Source organism: Salvelinus namaycush, chromosome 25 (genome assembly GCF_016432855.1).
Source record: "Salvelinus namaycush isolate Seneca chromosome 25, SaNama_1.0, whole genome shotgun sequence".
Taxonomy (NCBI): Eukaryota; Metazoa; Chordata; class Actinopteri; order Salmoniformes; family Salmonidae; genus Salvelinus; species Salvelinus namaycush.
In genome coordinates, this window is record NC_052331.1 from 26,165,082 (window position 1) to 26,183,714 (window position 18,633).

General features: G+C 42.6%; 1 protein-coding gene across 2 annotated transcripts; it reads right to left on the reverse strand.

Annotated features, from left to right (window-relative positions):
- Positions 1 to 10,668: 10,668 nt before the first annotated feature.
- LOC120020405 (flocculation protein FLO11-like) lies at positions 10,669 to 17,802 on the reverse strand. Of its 2 annotated transcripts, XM_038964038.1 has the most exons (8): positions 17,524 to 17,802; positions 14,935 to 15,192; positions 14,649 to 14,783; positions 13,256 to 14,496; positions 12,610 to 13,183; positions 11,563 to 11,757; positions 11,329 to 11,417; positions 10,669 to 11,149 (listed from the first exon to the last, which is right to left on the reverse strand). In XM_038964038.1, exons 1-8 carry the CDS (start codon positions 17,597 to 17,599, stop codon positions 11,066 to 11,068), a joined length of 2,652 nt encoding a protein of 883 aa, XP_038819966.1. In that variant the 5' UTR covers positions 17,600 to 17,802; the 3' UTR covers positions 10,669 to 11,065. The 2 variants fall into 2 exon arrangements, with proteins under 2 accessions (XP_038819966.1, XP_038819965.1); XM_038964037.1 differs by having other exon boundaries at positions 12,610 to 14,496.
- Between the last annotated feature and the right edge of the window lie 831 nt (positions 17,803 to 18,633).

An 18,633-nucleotide genomic window follows, 5' to 3' on the forward strand; every position in this document is an offset into this window, starting at 1 on the left:
CCGAATCTCCCGGGTCAGAGGGAGCAGCATCCTGCTGCCCTTATATGATCTATGTAGCTAGTTATAAAAGACATCGATGTCCCTGGGGCGGAGGAATATCGTTTCTCCTCAGTCATAATTCGATTTCTGAGCCGTGCTCCTATCCTCACTTTAGCGCCTGTTGACCTATCTGAAGTTTGGAACATGTGCCACAGCTACTCCAATGAAAAAAACATGCAACTCTGCTCTGGCGGATAGTTTTTCTTCCTTTTTACACGTATACCAATCTGTATTAGTTAAAAACTGCTAAAATTCTAGAACCTCAAAACGAAAACATGCTTGTCCATTTATATATACAGTTGAAGTCGGAAGTTTACATACACTTAGGTTGGAGTCGTTTTTCAACCACTCCACAAATTTCTTGTTAACAAACTATAGTTTTGGCAAGTCAGTTATGACATCTACTTTGTGCATGACACAAGTAATTTTTCCAACAATTGTTTACAGACAGATTATTTCACTTATATTTCACCGTATCACAGTTCTAGTGGGTCTGAAGTTTACATACACTAAGTTGACTGTGCCTTTAAACAACTTGGAAAAGGATGTCATGGCTTTAGAAGCTTCTGATAGGCATTTGAGTCAATTGGAGGTGTACCTGTGGATGTATTTCAAGGCCTACCTTCAAACTCAGTGCCTCTTTCCTTGACATCATAGGAAAATCAAAAGAAATCAACCAAGACCTCAGAAAAAAAATTGTAGACCTCCACAAGTCTGGTTCATCCTTGGGAGCAATTTCCAACGCCTGAAGGTACCACGTTTATCTGTACAAACAATAGTACGCAATTATAAACACCATGGGATCATGGAAGGAGATGTGTTCTGTCTCCTAGAGATGAAAGTACTTTGGTGCGAAAAGTGCAAATCAATCCCAGAACAACAGCAAAGGACCTTGTGAAGATGCTGGAGGAAACGGGTACAAAAGTATCTATATCCACAGTAAAACGAGTCCTATATCGACATAACCTGAAAGGCCGCTCAGCAAGGAAGAAGCCACTGCTCCAAAACCGCCATAAAAAGCCAGACTACGGTTTGCAACTGCACATGGGGACAAAGATCGTACTTTTTGGAGAAATGTCCTCTGGTCTGATGAAACAAAAATAGAACTGCTTGGCCATAATGACCATCGTTATGTTTGGAGGAAAAAGGGGGAGGCTTGCAAGCTGAAGAACACCATCCCAACCGTGATGCATGGGAGTGGCAGCATCCTGTTGTGGGTGTGCTTTGCTGCAGGAGGGACTGGTGCACTTCACAAAATAGATGGCATCATGACGGGGGGAAATTATGTGGATATATTGAAGCAACATCTCAAGACATCAGTCAGGAAGTTAAAGCTTGGTCGCAAATCGGTCTTCCAAATGGACATTGACCCCAAGCAAACTTCCAAAGTTGTGGCAAAATTGCTTCAGGACAACAAAGTCAAGGTATTGGAGTGGCCATCACAAAGCCCTAACCTCAATCCTATAGAAAATTTGTGGGCAGAACTGAAAAAGCATGTGCGAGCAAGGAGGCCTACAAACCTGACTCAATTACACCAGCTCTGTCAGAAGGAATGGGCCAAAATTCACCCAATTTATTCTGGGAAGCTTGTGGAAGGCTACCCAAAACGTTTGACCCAAGTTAAACAATTTAAAGGCAATGCTACCAAATACTAATTGAGTGTATGTAAACTTCTGACCCACTGGGAATGTGATAAAAGCTGAAATAAATCATTCTCGCTACTATTATTCTGACATTTCACATTCTTAAAATAAAGGGCTGATCCTAACTGACCTAAGACAGGGAATTTTTACTCGGATTAAATGTCAGGAATTGTGAAAAACTGAGTTTAAATGTATTTGGCTAAGGTGTATGTAAACTTCTGACTTTGACTGTGGTGTGTGTGTGTATATATGTGTATATAATATATATACAGTATATACTGTATATACAGTATATATATTGACAATCCAATTGTTGCGCAGATTTTCCAAAATAACTTTTGTTTTGTAGCCAACAGGTGTATAGTGCCCCTTAGATGCATCTTTACTATTTGTTTTTATTTTTATTTATTTTTTATTTTTTCAATTTAAAGTTTTATTAAGTTTTCTTGTTTTTCAATCAACCTACAAAACACATTCCACATTCACAGATGTGACAGACTTAAAAAAAAAATATATATATATATATAAACATGAAAAAAAAAATATATATATACAGTCGTATGAAAAAGTTTGGGCACCCCTGACAATTTCCATGATTTCCATTTATAAATAATTGGGTGTTTGGATCAGCAATTTCATTTTGATCTATCAAATAACTGATGGACACAGTAATTATTCAGTAGTGAAATGAGGTTTATTGGATTAACAGAGAATGTGCAATATGCATCAAAACAAAATTAGACAGGTGCATAAATTTGGGCACCCCAATAGAAAAATCACATCAATATTTAGTAGAGCCTCCTTTTGCTAAAATAACAGCCTCTAGACGCTTCCCATAGCATGTAATGAGTGTCCTGATTCTGGATGAGGGTATTTTGGACCATTCCTCCTTACAAAACATCTCCAGTTCAGTTAGGTTTGATGGTTGCCGAGTATGGACAGCCCGCTTCAAATCATCCCACAGATTCTCAATGATATTCAGGTCTGGCGACTGGGATGGCCATTCCAGAACATTGTACTTGTTCCTCTGCATAAATGCCCGGGTAGATTTTAAGCAGTGTTTTGGGTCGTTGTCTTGTTGAAATATCCAGCGCCGGCGTAACTTCAACTTTGTGACTGATTCTTCAACATTATTCCCAAGAATCTGCTGATATTGAGTGGAATCCATGCGACCCTCAACTTTAACAAGATTCCCAGTACCGGCACTGGCCACACAGTCCCACAGCATGATGGAACCCTCACCAAATTTTTACTGTGGGTAGCAAGTGTTTTTCTTGGAACGCTGTGTTCTTTTGCCGCCATGCATAACGTCCCTTGTTATGACCAAATAACTCAATCTTTGTTTCATCAGTCCACAGCACCTTATTCCAAAATGAAGCTGGCTTGTCCAAATGTGCATTTGCATACCTCAAGCGACTCTGTTTGTGGCGTGTGTGCAGAAAAGGCTTCTTCCGCATCACTCTCCCATACAGCTTCTCCTTGTGCAAAGTGCGCTGAATTGTTGAACGATGCACAGTGACACCATCTGCAGCAAGATGATGTTGTAGGTCTTTGGAGGTGGTCTGTGGGCTGTTTTTGACCGTTCTCACCATCCTTCGCCTTTGCCTCTCTGATATTTTACTTGCCCTGCCACTTCTGGCCTTAACAAGAACTGTGCCTGTGGTCTTCCATTTCCTCACTATGTTCCTCACAGTGGACACTGACAGCTTAAATCTCTGCAATAGCTTTTTGTAGCCTTCCTCTAAACCATAATGTTGAACAATCTTTGTTTTCAGGTCATTTGAGAGTTGTTTTGAGGCCCCCATGTTGCCACTCTTCAGAGGAGAGTCAAAGAGAACATCAACTTGCAATTGGCCATCTTAAATACCTTTTCTCATGATTGGATGCACTTGTCTATGAAGTTCAAGGCTTAATGAGCTCACCAAACCAATTGTGTGTTCTAATTAATCAGAGCTAAGTAGTTACAGGTATTCAAATCAACAGAATGACAAGGGTGCCCACATTTTTGCATAGCCTTTTTTTCACATCTGATTTAATTTCATACAACTTAATATTGCTACACTAAAAATCTTTGTCTGGACAATACCCCAGTACTCAGCTTTTATTAGAAAATGAATGGCATGCCACTGTGATCATTTTCTCTGACGACAGAGTAAATTATTATGCAGCCTCAGAGGGGTGCCCAAACTTTTTCATACGACTGTATTAATATATATATATACATACACACAAAGAATAATTATTACTAAATTTAAAGTATAAAACTTGCAGCAGCACTACCAAGGTTCTTATTAGCTATTTTCAGCCTTAGCTGAGACAACGAGCAAATAATTTGTTTTTAGATTTTACAGCACCTTACACAACATGCATCTGCTCATCTCCCTAATCACCCCATTCACTCTGTCCAATTTGAAATATAGTTGAGTAGTGGAGACCAGAGTCTATCAAACTTGGGCTGTCTCTTGCGGAGGTCCTAAGTGAGCTTTTCAAGAGGGAGAAAGTCAACAATCTGGTCAATCCACATTTTAAATGTAGGAGAGGTATTAGAGGCCCACAGTAGAAGAATACATTTCTTAGCAAAGTATGTAATGGTCATAAGCAAATTTTCTCTGTCAGGATCAAGAACAAAGTCCTGCTGGGCATTAAGAAGATAGATACACGGGGTCATATCAAACTGTACATCTAGTATTTTCTGTGCAGCAGTATGTATAGATTGCCAAAATCTGGCAATCTCTCTACAGCTCCAAAATACATGCATATAGGTTCCACTTTCAGAAGTACATCTTTTACAGTTAGGAGAAATGTCTGTTTTCATTCTATGGAGTCTCAAGGGAGTGTAATAAAATTTGTACAAAAATTTGTAATTAGATTCTTTCATTAGTAGAGGAGCAGTATACCCTGTCGCAAACCTCCGCCCATAACTCATCACTGATAGTCAGACCAAGGTCCTTTTCCCAGATTATTTTCAAAGGAGTAAAGGAGGAGCCCCCTTTCTCAGAAAGGAGTCTATAGATATAAGATATTTTGCCTTTAATGGATTGTGCTGTGACAAGAAGGGTTTCAACTTCATTCAACTGAGTTCTAAACCTCCTCTTGGAAGTAAATGAGGAAATGACTAATTTGAAGATATTTAAAAAAATGGGATCTTGGCACATTGAATTCACTGCAGAGCTCTTGAAAGGATTTCAGTGTAGTGGTCTTCTGATGAAATAGGTCTGAAAAGGTCCTGATTCCTAGAGTATGCCAAAGATTAAAGTTGGCATCCCTCAGGGCTTTTGGCAAGTCTGGGTTGTCTACTATAGGCGAGTGAGAACATTTTTGGGAGGAGATGCCCAGGTATTTCTTACAGTCCCTCCACGCTAGTAGGGTGCTGTAAATCACAAAGGTTTTGGCTATGTTGCCCACTTCACTAAAGTTATTAATTAATATAATTGAGCTTAGTGGCAATGAACCACAGGATTGGGCTTCTATCTGAATCCCCGCTGACTCTTGTCTGTTTGTGATCCATGTTAGCATGTTGCGGATTTGGGCAAACCAGTAGTACAATTGAAGGGGGGGAAGGGCAAGACCGCCCTTAGATTCAGGTTTCGATAGAGTGGAGAACTTGATCCTAGGTTTTTTATTGCCCCATATATATTTGGTGATGCTTTGGTTAGTTGTTTTGAAAAAGGAAGCTGGGAGATAGCATGGGAGCATCTGAAATAAATAGTTCAGTCTAGGGAGGATGTTCATACGGATGACATTAATTCTTCCTACTAAGCTAATTGGGAGGGAGATCCAGGTTTGGAGATCGTTCTTGATTCGCTCCAGGAGTGGAAGATAATTCTCCTTGAAAGGCTATTCAGATCTGGTGTTATGAAGATCCCAAGGTATTGAAACCCCTGTGTCTTCCATTGGAATGGACATAGTGTCTTCATAGAGCTGGTGAGTGTAATATTGAGAGGGCAGACAGTGGATTTGTTCAAATTGATCTTATAACCTGAAAACGTGCCATACTGAGCAATTGTGTCTAAAATGGGAAGAAGGGATTTCTCAGGGTTGGATATGTAGAGCAAGACATCATCCGCGTAAAGCGAAATCTTGTGCTGCAGGCCGCCTGCAGAAACACCTATAATACTTGGATTGCTCCTTATCAACTCTGCCAGAGGCTCCGCCCCCAACAAGTAGAGCATGGGGGACAGCGAGCACCCTTGTCTTGTGCCCCGTCCCAAAGGGAATCTGTCAGAGTTCAGTCCGTTAGTAGTCACCATGGCCTTTGGATGAGAGTATAGTGATTTGATCCATTTAATAAAGTTTGGGCCCATATTGAACTTTTCTAAGACTGAGAACAGAAAGCTCCACTCCATCCTGTCGAACGCTTTCTCAGCATCCAGTGAAGCCAGCAGGACAGGGGTCTTCTGTACATTTACTTGATCAATAATATCAAAAAGACGGCGAATGTTATCAGAAGAGTATCTGTCTCTAATAAATCCAGTTTGGTCCGCTTTTATTATTTTGGGAAGAAGAGTGTTTAGTCTTTTGGCGAGCAATTTGGTAATTATTTTGTAGTCGAAATCCAACAAGCGTATGGGCCGGAAGGAGGAGCAGGATAGGGGGTCCTTGTCTTTTTTGAGCAACACTGTAATGCGAGCTGTGTGCATTGAGTCTGGGAGAACTCCGTTTTTGCTAAAATCCTCCAGCATTGGCATGAAAATAGGGCTAAGCTGGGCCCAAAAAGCTTTGTAGAACTCTCTGGGGAATCCATCTGGCCCTGGGGACTTGTTAGGTGGCATGGAGGTAATTGCCTCCAGGATCTCCTCAGGAGTGAAGGGGGAGTTGAGATCTTCTTGGTCGGTCTCTGATAGTTTAGGTAGCGAGATTCCCTCTAGGAAGGAGTGGAGTTCTGCCTCTGTGTGTTTTCTCTCAGAGATATATAGTTTGCAGTAAAAATCATGAAAAGTTAAATTGATCTTTTTTGGGTCATATGTGACCTCGTCCTCTGCTGTTCGGATAACCATAATTGTACACTCTGACTGCTCTTTTTAAAAATTGATAAGCAAGCAATCTACTAGGCCTATTGCTATAGTCATGATATTTCTGTTTAGTAAAGAAAACTTTTTTTTTAATCTCCCAAGTATAGTCCAAATTCAGTTTGGCTTTGGCGGCTTTAAGTTGACTCCAGGAGGTGCTGTCTGGGGATTGTTTATGTACTTTTTCACAGCGTTCCAGCTCCCTCTCCAGATCTAGCCTGTGTGCTTCCATTGCTTTTTTCTTAGAGGAAGCATATGCAATTAGATGACCTCTTAGTGTGGCTTTAGCAGCGTCCCACATTGTGGCTGGAGAAACAGGAGAATCTTTGTTGTCTTGTGTGTAGTTGTCTATCCATGTAGTTACCAATGTATGGAACGCTTCGTTTGAGCATGGAGGTGTTGAATTTCCAGCTCTTTGACCTCGGGATGTTTTTGCAGAGGTCAAAGCGGAGGTGGACAAAGGCGTGATCCGAAAGTGCTATAGGTCCGATTGTACACGTGGATGAATTTATGAAACTCTTTGGGATAAAAATGTGATCTATATGGGAGTAGGTGTTATGGACATTAGAATAGTATGTATAGTCCATAGATTAGCTATTAGTCTCTCTCCAGATATCTATCAGTGCCATCTCTTTAGTAAGAGAGTTCAACATTTTTGCAGATCTAGGATTTGTGGTGGGGACTTGAGATGATTTGTCTAGGGTTGGGTTAAGGGTACAATTAAAATCTCCAGCCAGCACTCTAAAGGAAACACAATGCTCATTGAACAGGGTTATCATTTTCGACATGAAAGCAGGAGTATCTGTGTTAGGGGCGTATATGTGTTTAGATAGTAATTGGTTGCCCATACAGTGACCCAGTTATCAAAATAAATCTCCCCTCCGGATCAGATATGTTTTTGTCAATTATGAATGGAACATTCTTATGGATAAGTATGGCTGTACCTCTACTGTTTGATTTGAAAGATGAGAAATACACCTGTCCCACCCAAGCTCAGCGGAGTTTGGCATGTTCGGCATCACAGAGGTGTGTCTCTTGTAATAGCACGATGTCTGCTTTTTCCTTTTTTAGAGCACATAGTATCTTTTTCCGTTTTATTGCATGACCTAGACCATGGCAGTTCCATGTCAATAGATTTAAGGTACTAGTCATCGTCATCGAACAGTAATCGAACTTTAGTGCAAGTCATCTCTGGGTAAAGGTGGATAGTAGTTACAGCTGCGGTCACATAAAAGGAAAATAAATGGTTTACATAAAATAACAATCTCTGAACACCCCAGCTGAGTTCCCAAACAACTCGACATATCCCGTTGGATCTATTACCCCCCCGCTCAGTCACAATTCTGTGCTCCAAAAAAAACAAACGGGAACAGTTAGCAATGCACAACGTCTCCCCCTCCCCACCAAAGAAATGCCTCATCCTCTCCGCCCCGCATTGAGTAAATGACAACGTAGCCCCCGTCCAGACCACATTAAAAGAGGGAGAAAATAGAATCAATAGCCCAGCCTACATATACCTCCCCCAAGGGACATAGGGAACCACAAGTAATAATAGCAACAAAAAAAAAGGTAAATAAAAGTAGGCTGAAACGTTAGTAGGCCTAGGTTATGCTATAGAGCCTATCCCTCTCAGCTAAAGGAACATAAATATAAATTAGACGGCTATAATGACATTTAGCGGGGCGGGTGGGTCTTTGGATATCGGCTATATGTTGTCTTACCTCCTTTAGTAATAACAGTAATCGCATTTAGTCATTGGTCCATTTCTCATTGACCGGGATTGTCTTTCAAAAAACGTTTTGCCTCTTCGGGAGTTTTGAAGTGTCGCAGGGCTCCTTGGTGAAGAATTCTGAACTCGTTTGGGTATTTGAATCCCCTAAAGATGCCTCGGTCAATGGAGTATTTCTTCACCTCATCAAACACTCGGCGCTTTCGGCGTATTCCAGCTGACAGGTCCTGGTGTAAGGTGAGTTTGGCGTTTCCCACTGTAATGGTGTTGGTTTTCGCCGCCTGTAGGACTCGTTCCTTGTCGGTGAATCTCAGGAAACGTATGGTGATTGGGCGCGGTGGTTGTCTGGCTGCTGGTGGGGGCCTCAGTGCTCGGTGAGCTCTCTCGAGTTCTATGGGCCTGTCGGTGGACAGGTGGGGCCACTCGGGAAGTTTGTCTTGCAGGTAGCGGATCAGTGGCATGTTTCCCTCTTCTTTTTCGCCCAGATTTAATAGAACACAATTATTCCTTCGCCCCCTGTTTTCCAGGTCCTCTGTTTTCTCTTCCAACTGCTCTATTTTTTTTTAGCATATGCTATTGTTTCCATGGCGTCTGTCAATAAGTTTTCCGTGGATAGGATTCGCTCCTCTGCCTCGTCCAGGTGCCCAGCGTTTATGGTTATCTGTTGTTGATGTCAGGCAAAGCATTTTCCAGGATTGTCACCTTGCCCCCTATCGCACTGAGCTGAGAGTTAATGGCATCTAATTTAATGTTGAGTTCTGTACGTTGGGATCTCAACTCAACTCAGAAAGGATGTCTTCGACAGAGTGCGAGGTTGGCATTCTTTGGGCCTCAGGGGGGAACGGGTCCTCTTGCTCCTTTCTGAAGCTAGCTGCTTCTTGGAGGCTTTTTCCATCGCTAATGCTCGAGTCCGGGTAAAAATGTCACCAGTAGTGTCGCCTTTTGTAGCCGCCATGACTTTTTGACTCCGGCCGCAAAACCTGAAACCAAATGGGGAGGGTAGGGGGGGGTGATTAGTGTCGGTGGCAGCTCCGGTGCAGGTCGTAGCCCCCGCCCAGACCCCGGATCCGGCCATGGCGCCGGGCTGAACGCCGTGCCTGGACTGGGCATCGGCGCAAAGGAGGGCTCCGGCCATGGAGCTGGGTTGGACGCCGTGCCTGGACTGGGCACCGGCGCAGAGGAAGGCTCCAGCCTTGGAGCGGGACTGGACTCCGTGCCTGGACGCCGTGCCTGGACTGGGCACCGGCGCAAAGGAGGGCTCCGGCCATGGAGCAGGACTGGACACCGTGCCTGGACTGGGCACCGGCGCAGAAGAAGACTCCGGCCATGGAGCAGGACTGGACATCGTGCCTGGACTGGGCATCGGTGCATAGGAAGGCTCCCGCAATGGAGCGGGACTGGACGCCGTGCCTGGACTGGACACCGGCGCAGAGGAAGGCTCCTGCCATGGAGCTAGGTAGGCCGCCGTGCCTGGACTGAGTCCTGGCAAAGTAGAAAGCTCCGGCCATGGAGCAGGACTGGACACCGTGCCTGGACTGGGCATCGGCGCAGAGGAAGGCTCCTGCCCTGGAGATGGACTGGACGCCGTGCCTGGACTGGCCACCGGCGCAGAGGAAGGCTCCCGTCATGGAGCAGGACTGGACGCCGTGCCTGGACTGGGCACTGGCGCAGTAGACGGCTCCTGCCATGGATCTGGACTGGGGAGACGCACTGGAGACCTGGTGCGTGGAGCCGGCACAGGTGGCACCGGACTGGTGACACGCACCTCAGGGCTAGTGCAGAAAGCTGGCACAGGACGTACCGGACTGGGAAGGCGCACTGGAGGCCAGATGCATTAAACCGGTGCAGATGGCACCGGACTGGTGTCACGCTCTTCAGCACGCCTGTGCTGAATGCCTGCAGCATTCTCATCGCTACCACCTCTCTCCGGAATCTTTCATCAAATTCCTCCTCCGACTCCCAAACAGGCTCTGGCACTCTCCGCTGCTCGACCGCCAGCTCCATGTGCCCCCCCCCCCCCCCCCCCCCCCCCCCCCCAAAAACAATCTTGGGGTTTCTGTGGCCGTGGTCCCCGGCGTCGTCGCTGTCCTTCCATGCTCCTTGGCAACTCCCGCCAAGGAAGGGTCTCATGTCCTCCCATGATCTCCTCCCAGGTCCAACTTCTCCCATCGTTGCACGCTGCATGGTCCTTGTTTGGTGGGATATTCTGTTACGAACGTGTGGAGAGACGGACCAAGGCGCAAAATGATTGGAGTTCCACATCTTTATTAAGTGAAACTTAAAACAAACCAAGAAACAAACAACGACCGTGCAGTACTGAGGTGCTACATGCACTCTCTCAAAAACAATATCCCACAAAGCAGGTGGGAACAGGGAAACCTTAAGTATGATCCCCAATTAGAGACAACGAACATCAGCTGCCTCTAATTGGGATATACCAAGAGCACCAACATATAAATATATAACCTAGAACACCCCCTAGTCACACCCTGACCTACTACACCATAGAGAACCAAGGGCTCTCTATGTTCAGGTCGTGACAGTGTTCCAGACTATATTAGGGTTATATGATGAGGGTTAGTTCCAGGAATCTTATAAGATTCTTTGGGTTAGTGTAGAGACCTGGTTTGGATTAAATGTTGGTCTCATATTCCTCTGACGTTTCTGATGCGTAGTGTGCAGTTGTTACAGTACTCTCTCTGTAGAAAGGCTTGGACCTGCGCTGCAAGCTGGAGAGGAAGAGTAGAATCAAGCAAGGAATAAAGGCTCTCCTGCCTGTTATCTCAACAGGTTGATATAACATAGCCTAGAAGCCTACTTCTAAATGGTTGATACTGGTTATGTAGTAATGTTTTAGAAACATTAAGCCGTGTAAAAGTGTGAGTTGATAATTGTGAGCTTCACTTACATTATGCAACGCCTCAATGATCTCCTCCTTACTTATGTCCCCAGCCGAAACTATAGAGACCCTCAAATGGGCAATCAGAGTTTGGGTATCTGATTGAAAAAATCACAATGTAATATGATCCGTTTTGAGATGATGATCCTAGCCATACTGAGCTGTAAATGATGCCCTTTACCAAAATCAATCATGTTAATGCCATGATTCTTGAGCAACTTGGCAGTGGGAACTATAGCATACCTTTGAGAGAGGTTATGATGTTCTTATGGTCTGCCTCAGTTGTTTCCTTGGAGACAGTATTGTGGAACAAGGTTGTTGTGACTGGTGGTGTTGTGTTACCAGTTGTGTCATCAGAATGACTGGTAATGGTCTGTACTAGGTTAGACACAGCAGGGACGGTATGTGTGGCTTGAAGAGTCGATGTTGATCCAAGTTCTGAAATATACCATGTATATGATTAACACTTTGTCATGAAACTGCTGTATTCATTCTTGGTCCATACAACTAGGCGATAGGTGTGACTAGATGTTGTTTGACAGTTCAGATACTAAACAGTGGTGTAAAGTACTTGAGTAAAAATACTTTAAAGTACTACTTAAGTCGTTTTTTTGGGGCATCTGTACTTTACTATTTATATTTTTGATTACTTTTACTTTTACTCCACTACATTCCTAAAGAAAGCAATGTACGTTCAACTGCATACATTTTCCCTGACACCCAAAGGTACTCTTTACATTTTAAATGCTTAGCAGGACAGAAAACGGTCCAATTCGCACACTTACCAAAAGAACGTTCCTGGTCATCCATAATGCCTCTGATCTGGCGAACTCACTCAACACAAATGCTTTGTTTGTAAATGATGTCTGAGTGTTGGAGTGTGCCCCTGGCTATCCATACATTTAAAAAACAAGAAAATTGTGCTGTCTGTGTTGCTTAATATAATGAATTTGAAATTATCCATACTTTTACTTTTGATACTTAAGTATATTTTAGCAATTACATATTTAAAACCGAATACCAATAGACTTTTACTCAAGTAGTATTTTACTGGGTGACTTTCACTTTTACTTGAGTCATTTTCTATTAAGGTATCTTAACTTTTACTCAAGTATGACAATTGGGTGCTTTTTCAGTACTGATACTAATCCAGAGTAGTGAAGGCTGGGACTTTTGTGACTGTACTGCCCTCTAATGGTGACAGTGTAGTATTGCTGTCTCCTGTTATTGGCGCTGTTGTGTCTGTCGTTTTTGCCGGAATAGACCACTTGAATATCATCATACACTCACCAATAGGAGTGGACGTTGTGACTTCTAGTGTGCTGCCATCTTCTGCTGAAGGTGTAGTACTGCTGTCTACTGTGTTAGATGGTGAAGGTGTAGTACTGCTGTCTACTGTGCTAGATGGTTTAGGTGTAATATTGCTGTCTACAGTGTTAGATGGTGAAGGTGTAGTACTGCTGTCTACTGTGTTAGATGGTGAAGGTGTAGTACTGCTGTCTACTGTGTTAGATGGTGAAGGTGTAGTACTGCTGTCTACTGTGTTAGATGGTGAAGGTGTAGTACTGCTGTCTACTGTGTTAGATGGTGAAGGTGTAGTACTGCTGTCTGCTGTGTTAGATGGTGAAGGTGTAATATTGCTGTGTACTGTGTTAGATGGTGAAGGTGTAGTACTGCTGTCTACTGTGTTAGATGGTGAAGGTGTAGTACTGCTGTCTACTGTGCTAGATGGTGAAGGTGTAGTATTGAGGTCCACTGTGTTAGATGGTGAAGGTGTAATATTGCTGTCTACTGTGTTAGATGGCGAAGGTGTAGTATTGAGGTCCACGGTGTTAGATGGTGTTGTAGTACTACTAGAATTGCTGTCTACTGTGTTAGATGATGAAGGTGTAGTACTGCTGTCTGCTGTGTTAGATGGTAAATGTGTAATATTGATGTCTACTGTGTTAGATGATGAAGGTGTAGTACTGCTGTCTACAGTGTTAGATGGTTTAGGTGTAGTATTGCTGTCTACTGTGTTAGATGGTTTAGGTGTAGTATTGCTGTCTAGTGTGTTAGATGGTGAAGGTGTAATATTGCTGTCTACAGTGTTAGATGGTTTAGGTGTAGTACTGCTGTCTACTGTGTTAGATGGTGAAGGTGTAGTACTGCTGTCTGCTGTGTTAGATGGTTTAGGTGTAGTATTGCTGTCTACTGTGTTAGATGGTGAAGGTGTAATATTGCTGTCTACTGTGTTAGATGGTGAAAGTGTAGTACTGCTGTCTACTGTGCTAGATGGTGAAGGTGTAATATTGCTATCTACTGTGTTAGATGGTGAAGGTGTAGTACTGCTGTCTACTGTGCTAGATGGTGAAGGTGTAGTATTGCTGTCTACTGTGTTAGATGGTTTAGGTGTAGTATTGCTGTCTACTGTGCTAGATGGTTTAGGTGTAATATTGCTGTCTACTGTGCTAGATGGTGAAGGTGTAGTATTGAGGTCCACTGTGTTAGATGGTGAAGGTGTAATATTGCTGTCTACTGTGTTAGATGGCGAAGGTGTAGTATTGAGGTCCACGGTGTTAGATGGTGTTGTAGTACTACTAGAATTGCTGTCTACTGTGTTAGATGATGAAGGTGTAGTACTGCTGTCTACAGTGTTAGATGGTTTAGGTGTAGTATTGCTGTCTACTGTGTTAGATGGTTTAGGTGTAGTATTGCTGTCTAGTGTGTTAGATGGTGAAGGTGTAATATTGCTGTCTACAGTGTTAGATGGTTTAGGTGTAGTACTGCTGTCTACTGTGTTAGATGGTGAAGGTGTAGTACTGCTGTCTGCTGTGTTAGATGGTTTAGGTGTAGTATTGCTGTCTACTGTGTTAGATGGTGAAGGTGTAATATTGCTGTCTACTGTGTTAGATGGTGAAGGTGTAGTACTGCTGTCTACTGTGCTAGATGGTGAAGGTGTAATATTGCTATCTACTGTGTTAGATGGTGAAGGTGTAGTACTGCTGTCTACTGTGCTAGATGGTGAAGGTGTAGTATTGCTGTCTACTGTGTTAGATGGTTTAGGTGTAGTATTGCTGTCTACTGTGCTAGATGGTTTAGGTGTAATATTGCTGTCTACTGTGTTAGATGGTGAAGGTGTAGTATTGCTGTCTACTGTTCTTGGCTCTTGTGTGACTGGCTTTGGAGGGGTGAACGCTTTAGAAAACAAGGAAAATTATGGCAGTTAGAAAGTCACAATTCAAACAACCGACTGTTGAGAAAACATGTCATATGTTATGAAATAAGTATCATTTCAACTGGTTGCGTTTGTATGTACTGATAGGACTGGTATTCTATCTGTCCCTCACGTTGTGTGCAGGTGTTCCTGTAGTCATGACAGCAGTCTCCATACAGCACACAGGCCTGGTCACAGAAACAGCTTCTTCTTCTACAGCTGCTACTCTGCCCCAAACAACACAGAACTGGAGGGGACGAGCACCTGTCTGAAAAACAATGGAATAGTGAACACTGAGGCTTCACCTTGTAAAAAGCTAGCCACACTTCTTACAAATGATCATTATACTGCAGGCCTTCGTATTGCGTTAATATCACTTAGGGACTCCCATTGAACAGGTAAGTGGGGTATTTACTCACCCTGTGATGGGGTCGATTGGGTTGGTGTGGTAGATAGGCTTGAGGTGTTGATGGTGGTATTAGAGGTGGAGTCACCCTCTTGGGGCCTGGCTGTGGTGCCTGAAACATGGCTGGTCAGACTACTGCTGGGGTCCTGGGTGGAAGTAGCCATGCTGGGTCGAGCAGAGGTGGGGGTAGAAGGAGTAGTTGGGTGGGATGCGTTCACAGGGCTGTAGTCAGTCTGAGTAGCTGTCGTATGGGTTGGAGAGATAGCTGTAACTAAAGAGAGAAGACAGTGAACACAATCTAAATGATGACACATCCCTTTAAATCATATCTTGTGTTAGTAGTGTGTGCCCATTGTATAGTAATTGCAGTTGACTGACAGATGGGCTGACATCCAGACAGACACCCACACAACACAAGCTATATTAAAGAGATGTGACAACAACAAGTTCAGTGTTATAGTGACATTCTTCTGTCTAGACGTGAGGTCTCAAGTATTAAGCTATTCACTTATCAGACTAGTCAACATTCCTTGCACTGATTTGCACTTTCACTATGATCTCATATTTTGAAGATGAAAAATGGACTGAACATACAGTGCTGTGAAAAAGTATTTGCCCCCTTCCTGATTTCTTATTTTTTTGCACATTTCTCACACTTAAATGTTTCAGATCATCAAACAAATTTTAATATTACACAAAGATAACCCAAGTAAACACAAAATGCAGTTAAGTGATGATTTTATTTATTAAGGGAAAAAAGCTATCCAAACTTTCATGGCCCTATGTGAAAAAGTAATTGCCCCCTTAACCTAATAACTGGTTGTGCCACCCTCATCAGCAACAACTGCAATCAAGCGTTTGTGATAACTGGTAATGAGTCTTTCACATCGCTGTGGAGGAATTTTGGCCCACTCTTCTTTGCAGAATTGTTTTAATTCAGCCACATTGGAGGGTTTTCGAGCATGAACCGCCTTTTTAAGGTCACGCCACAGCATCTCAATCGGATTCAAGTCCGGACTTTGACTAGGCCACTCCAAAACCTTCATTTTGTTTTATTTTAGCCATTCAGAGGTGGACTTGCTGGTGTGTTTTGGATCATTGTCTGCAGAACCCAAGTGCGCGTCAGCTTGAGGTCACGAACTGATAGCCTTGACATTCTCCTTCAGGATTGTTTTGGTAGAGAGTAGAATTCATGGTTCCATCAATCCCAGCAAGTCGTCCAGGTCCTGAAGCAGCAAAGCAGCCCCAGACCATCACACTACCACCACCATATTTGACTGTTGGTATGATGTTCTTTTTCTGAAATGCTGTGTTACTTTTACAGCAGATGTAACGGGACGCACACCTTCCAAAAAGTTCTACTTTTGTCTCGTCAGCCCACAGAATATTTTCCCAAAAGTTTTGGGGATCAAGATGTTTTTTGCCAAAAGTGAGACGAGCCTTTAAGTTCTTTTTGGTCAGCAGTGGTTTTCGCCTTGGAACTCTGCCATGGATGCCATTTTTGACCAGTCTCTTTCTTATGGTTGCGTCATGAACCCTGACCTTAACTGAGGCAAGTGAGGCCTGCAGTTCTTTAGATGTTGTTGTGGGTTCTTTTGTGACCTCTTGGATGAGTCGTCGCTGCGCTCTTGGGGTAATTTTGGTAGGCCGGCCACTCCTGGGAAGGTTCACCACTGTTCCAAATTTTCTCCATTTGTGGATAATGGCTCTCACCGTGGTTTGCTGGAGTCCCAAAGCTTTAGAACTGGCTTTGTAACCCTTTCCAGACTGATAGATGTCAATTACTTTGTTTCTCATCTGTTCCTGAATTTCTTTGGATCGCGGCATGATGTCTTGCTTTTTGAGATCTTTTGGCCTACTTCACTTTGTCAGACAGGTTCTATTTAAGTGATTTCTTGATTCAACAGGTCTGGCAGTAATCAGGCCTGGGTGTGGCTAGTGAAATTGTAATCAGGCCTGGGTGTGGCTAGTGAAAAAATGCCATTAACCACAGTAAATACATGATTTAACAAGAGGGGGCAATTACTTTGTCACATAGGGCCATGAAGGTTCGGATAGCTTTTTTCCCTTAATAAATAAAATCATCACTTAAAAACTGCCTTTTGTGTTTACTTGGGTTATCTTTGTGTAATATTAACATTTGTTTGATGATCTGAAACAGTTAAGTGTAACAAATGTGCAAAAAAATAAGAAATCAGGAAGGGGGCAAATCATTTTTCATAGGATTGTAGATGTTTGCCTAGTAAATTATAGAGATATGGTGACAGATACATCTGATCAGTAAGAGAAAAGTGATATATTATTGTTAAAACACAAAACGATGTTATCTTACGTCATGCAATAATGGACTACACTTTTGATATGTGATTATCGTATGTCTTGGACCTTGAAACATTGTAAGCTTCATATCAATCTTTTTAGAATTTCAACATTGGCTATCAAGTTAAATCATACTTTCTGCCCACATCATCATATCTTTAGGAGGAACCATCAACAAACAATAAACATTTCAAAATTATGTCTAATTTAGCCCAATATTCGAAATAAAATCAACATCAAATAGATTGTATGTGAATAACTGTCCTTTCCCTTTGTTCCCTACCTGTTGACAAGGTCCCCTGTGTATAGTGAAGCAGAAACAGCATCAGAAGCACGATGTGTACGGTAGACCCATCCATCCTACTGTCTTACAGCCAAATGTGGTGAACATTCATTTATGTGAGTATGAATGAATACACTGTCAATCATACACACGGTCGCACATGTATGCAGACAAACACAGAATGAGTAATCCCATGGTTTGCTAGGTGCACAAACACATATTTTCCTTCGAGTTTGGTAATATCCTATTACCTCAGACTTGACACCACAGTTGTATATGTTTCCCTAAAAGTCACAGTGGCGTCTAATGGTTTAGTGACAAGAACATTCCTTTCATTATTGGTTAATGTTTGACATGTAAGGAATGGTGTGTATTTCCTCTGACTAGACCAATGGAGACACACATGACCAGACTGATTGAGGAAATAAATAATACACCATAACCAGGGCCCAGAGTTTTTCAAGTCACGTGAGTTACAACCACGGCCTCTTTGTTATCCCTTATCTAAACTGGACTGCCCTATTGCTTTCAACACATACAGAATCGGTGCAGTGTGAATAATTATTTATTATTTATAAGATCTCATAAATTCATATCAATCATAGATATATAATTCAAGAAATAAAACATACATTCAGTGGGATAAAACATCAGCTAAAACACTTGCATCCTTTGTTTACATAGTTTTCTATTATCATACAGTAATATTGCACATTACAGTCACTGAACTATTGGACATCAGCCTAAAGCTAAAGGAATGTGGGCTTTTGAATATATAGTACACATTAGCAGTAATACACAAATATGTAACTTATGTACATTGATTCATAAACTGTGCAAAGAACCTATAGTAAGACTGAAAGAGATCTCAGAAGGCATACAGGTGGGTCATAAGCCGCAGTAACAACAGGATTTAAACCAACAGTCATATAGAAGAAGTAGAATACTTAATTGATCTATTTTCCATACAGTCCACAAAAACACAAGCTTTTTTTGTTTAACCCAAGTACTTTCAAATACACTGTGTCCATTGTAGGAAGGAAAGTGTCTGCCTATGAGAAGAATATTACACAATCAATGGTCTTGATGCATGGAGGTGAGGTCACTGGC

What these genes read in the sequence shown, in the direction of transcription:
- LOC120020405 (XM_038964037.1), bottom strand. Translation starts at nt 17,599, where the DNA reads ATGGATGGGTCTACCGTACACATCGTGCTTCTGATGCTGTTTCTGCTT. An exon ending in CCAATCGACCCCATCACAGG is followed by an intron (nt 14,784 to 14,934) that starts GTGAGTAAATAC and finishes ATTGTTTTTCAG; the next exon opens with ACAGGTGCTCGTCCCCTCCA. An exon ending in CACAACGTCCACTCCTATTG is followed by an intron (nt 11,758 to 12,609) that starts GTGAGTGTATGA and finishes GGTATATTTCAG; the next exon opens with AACTTGGATCAACATCGACT.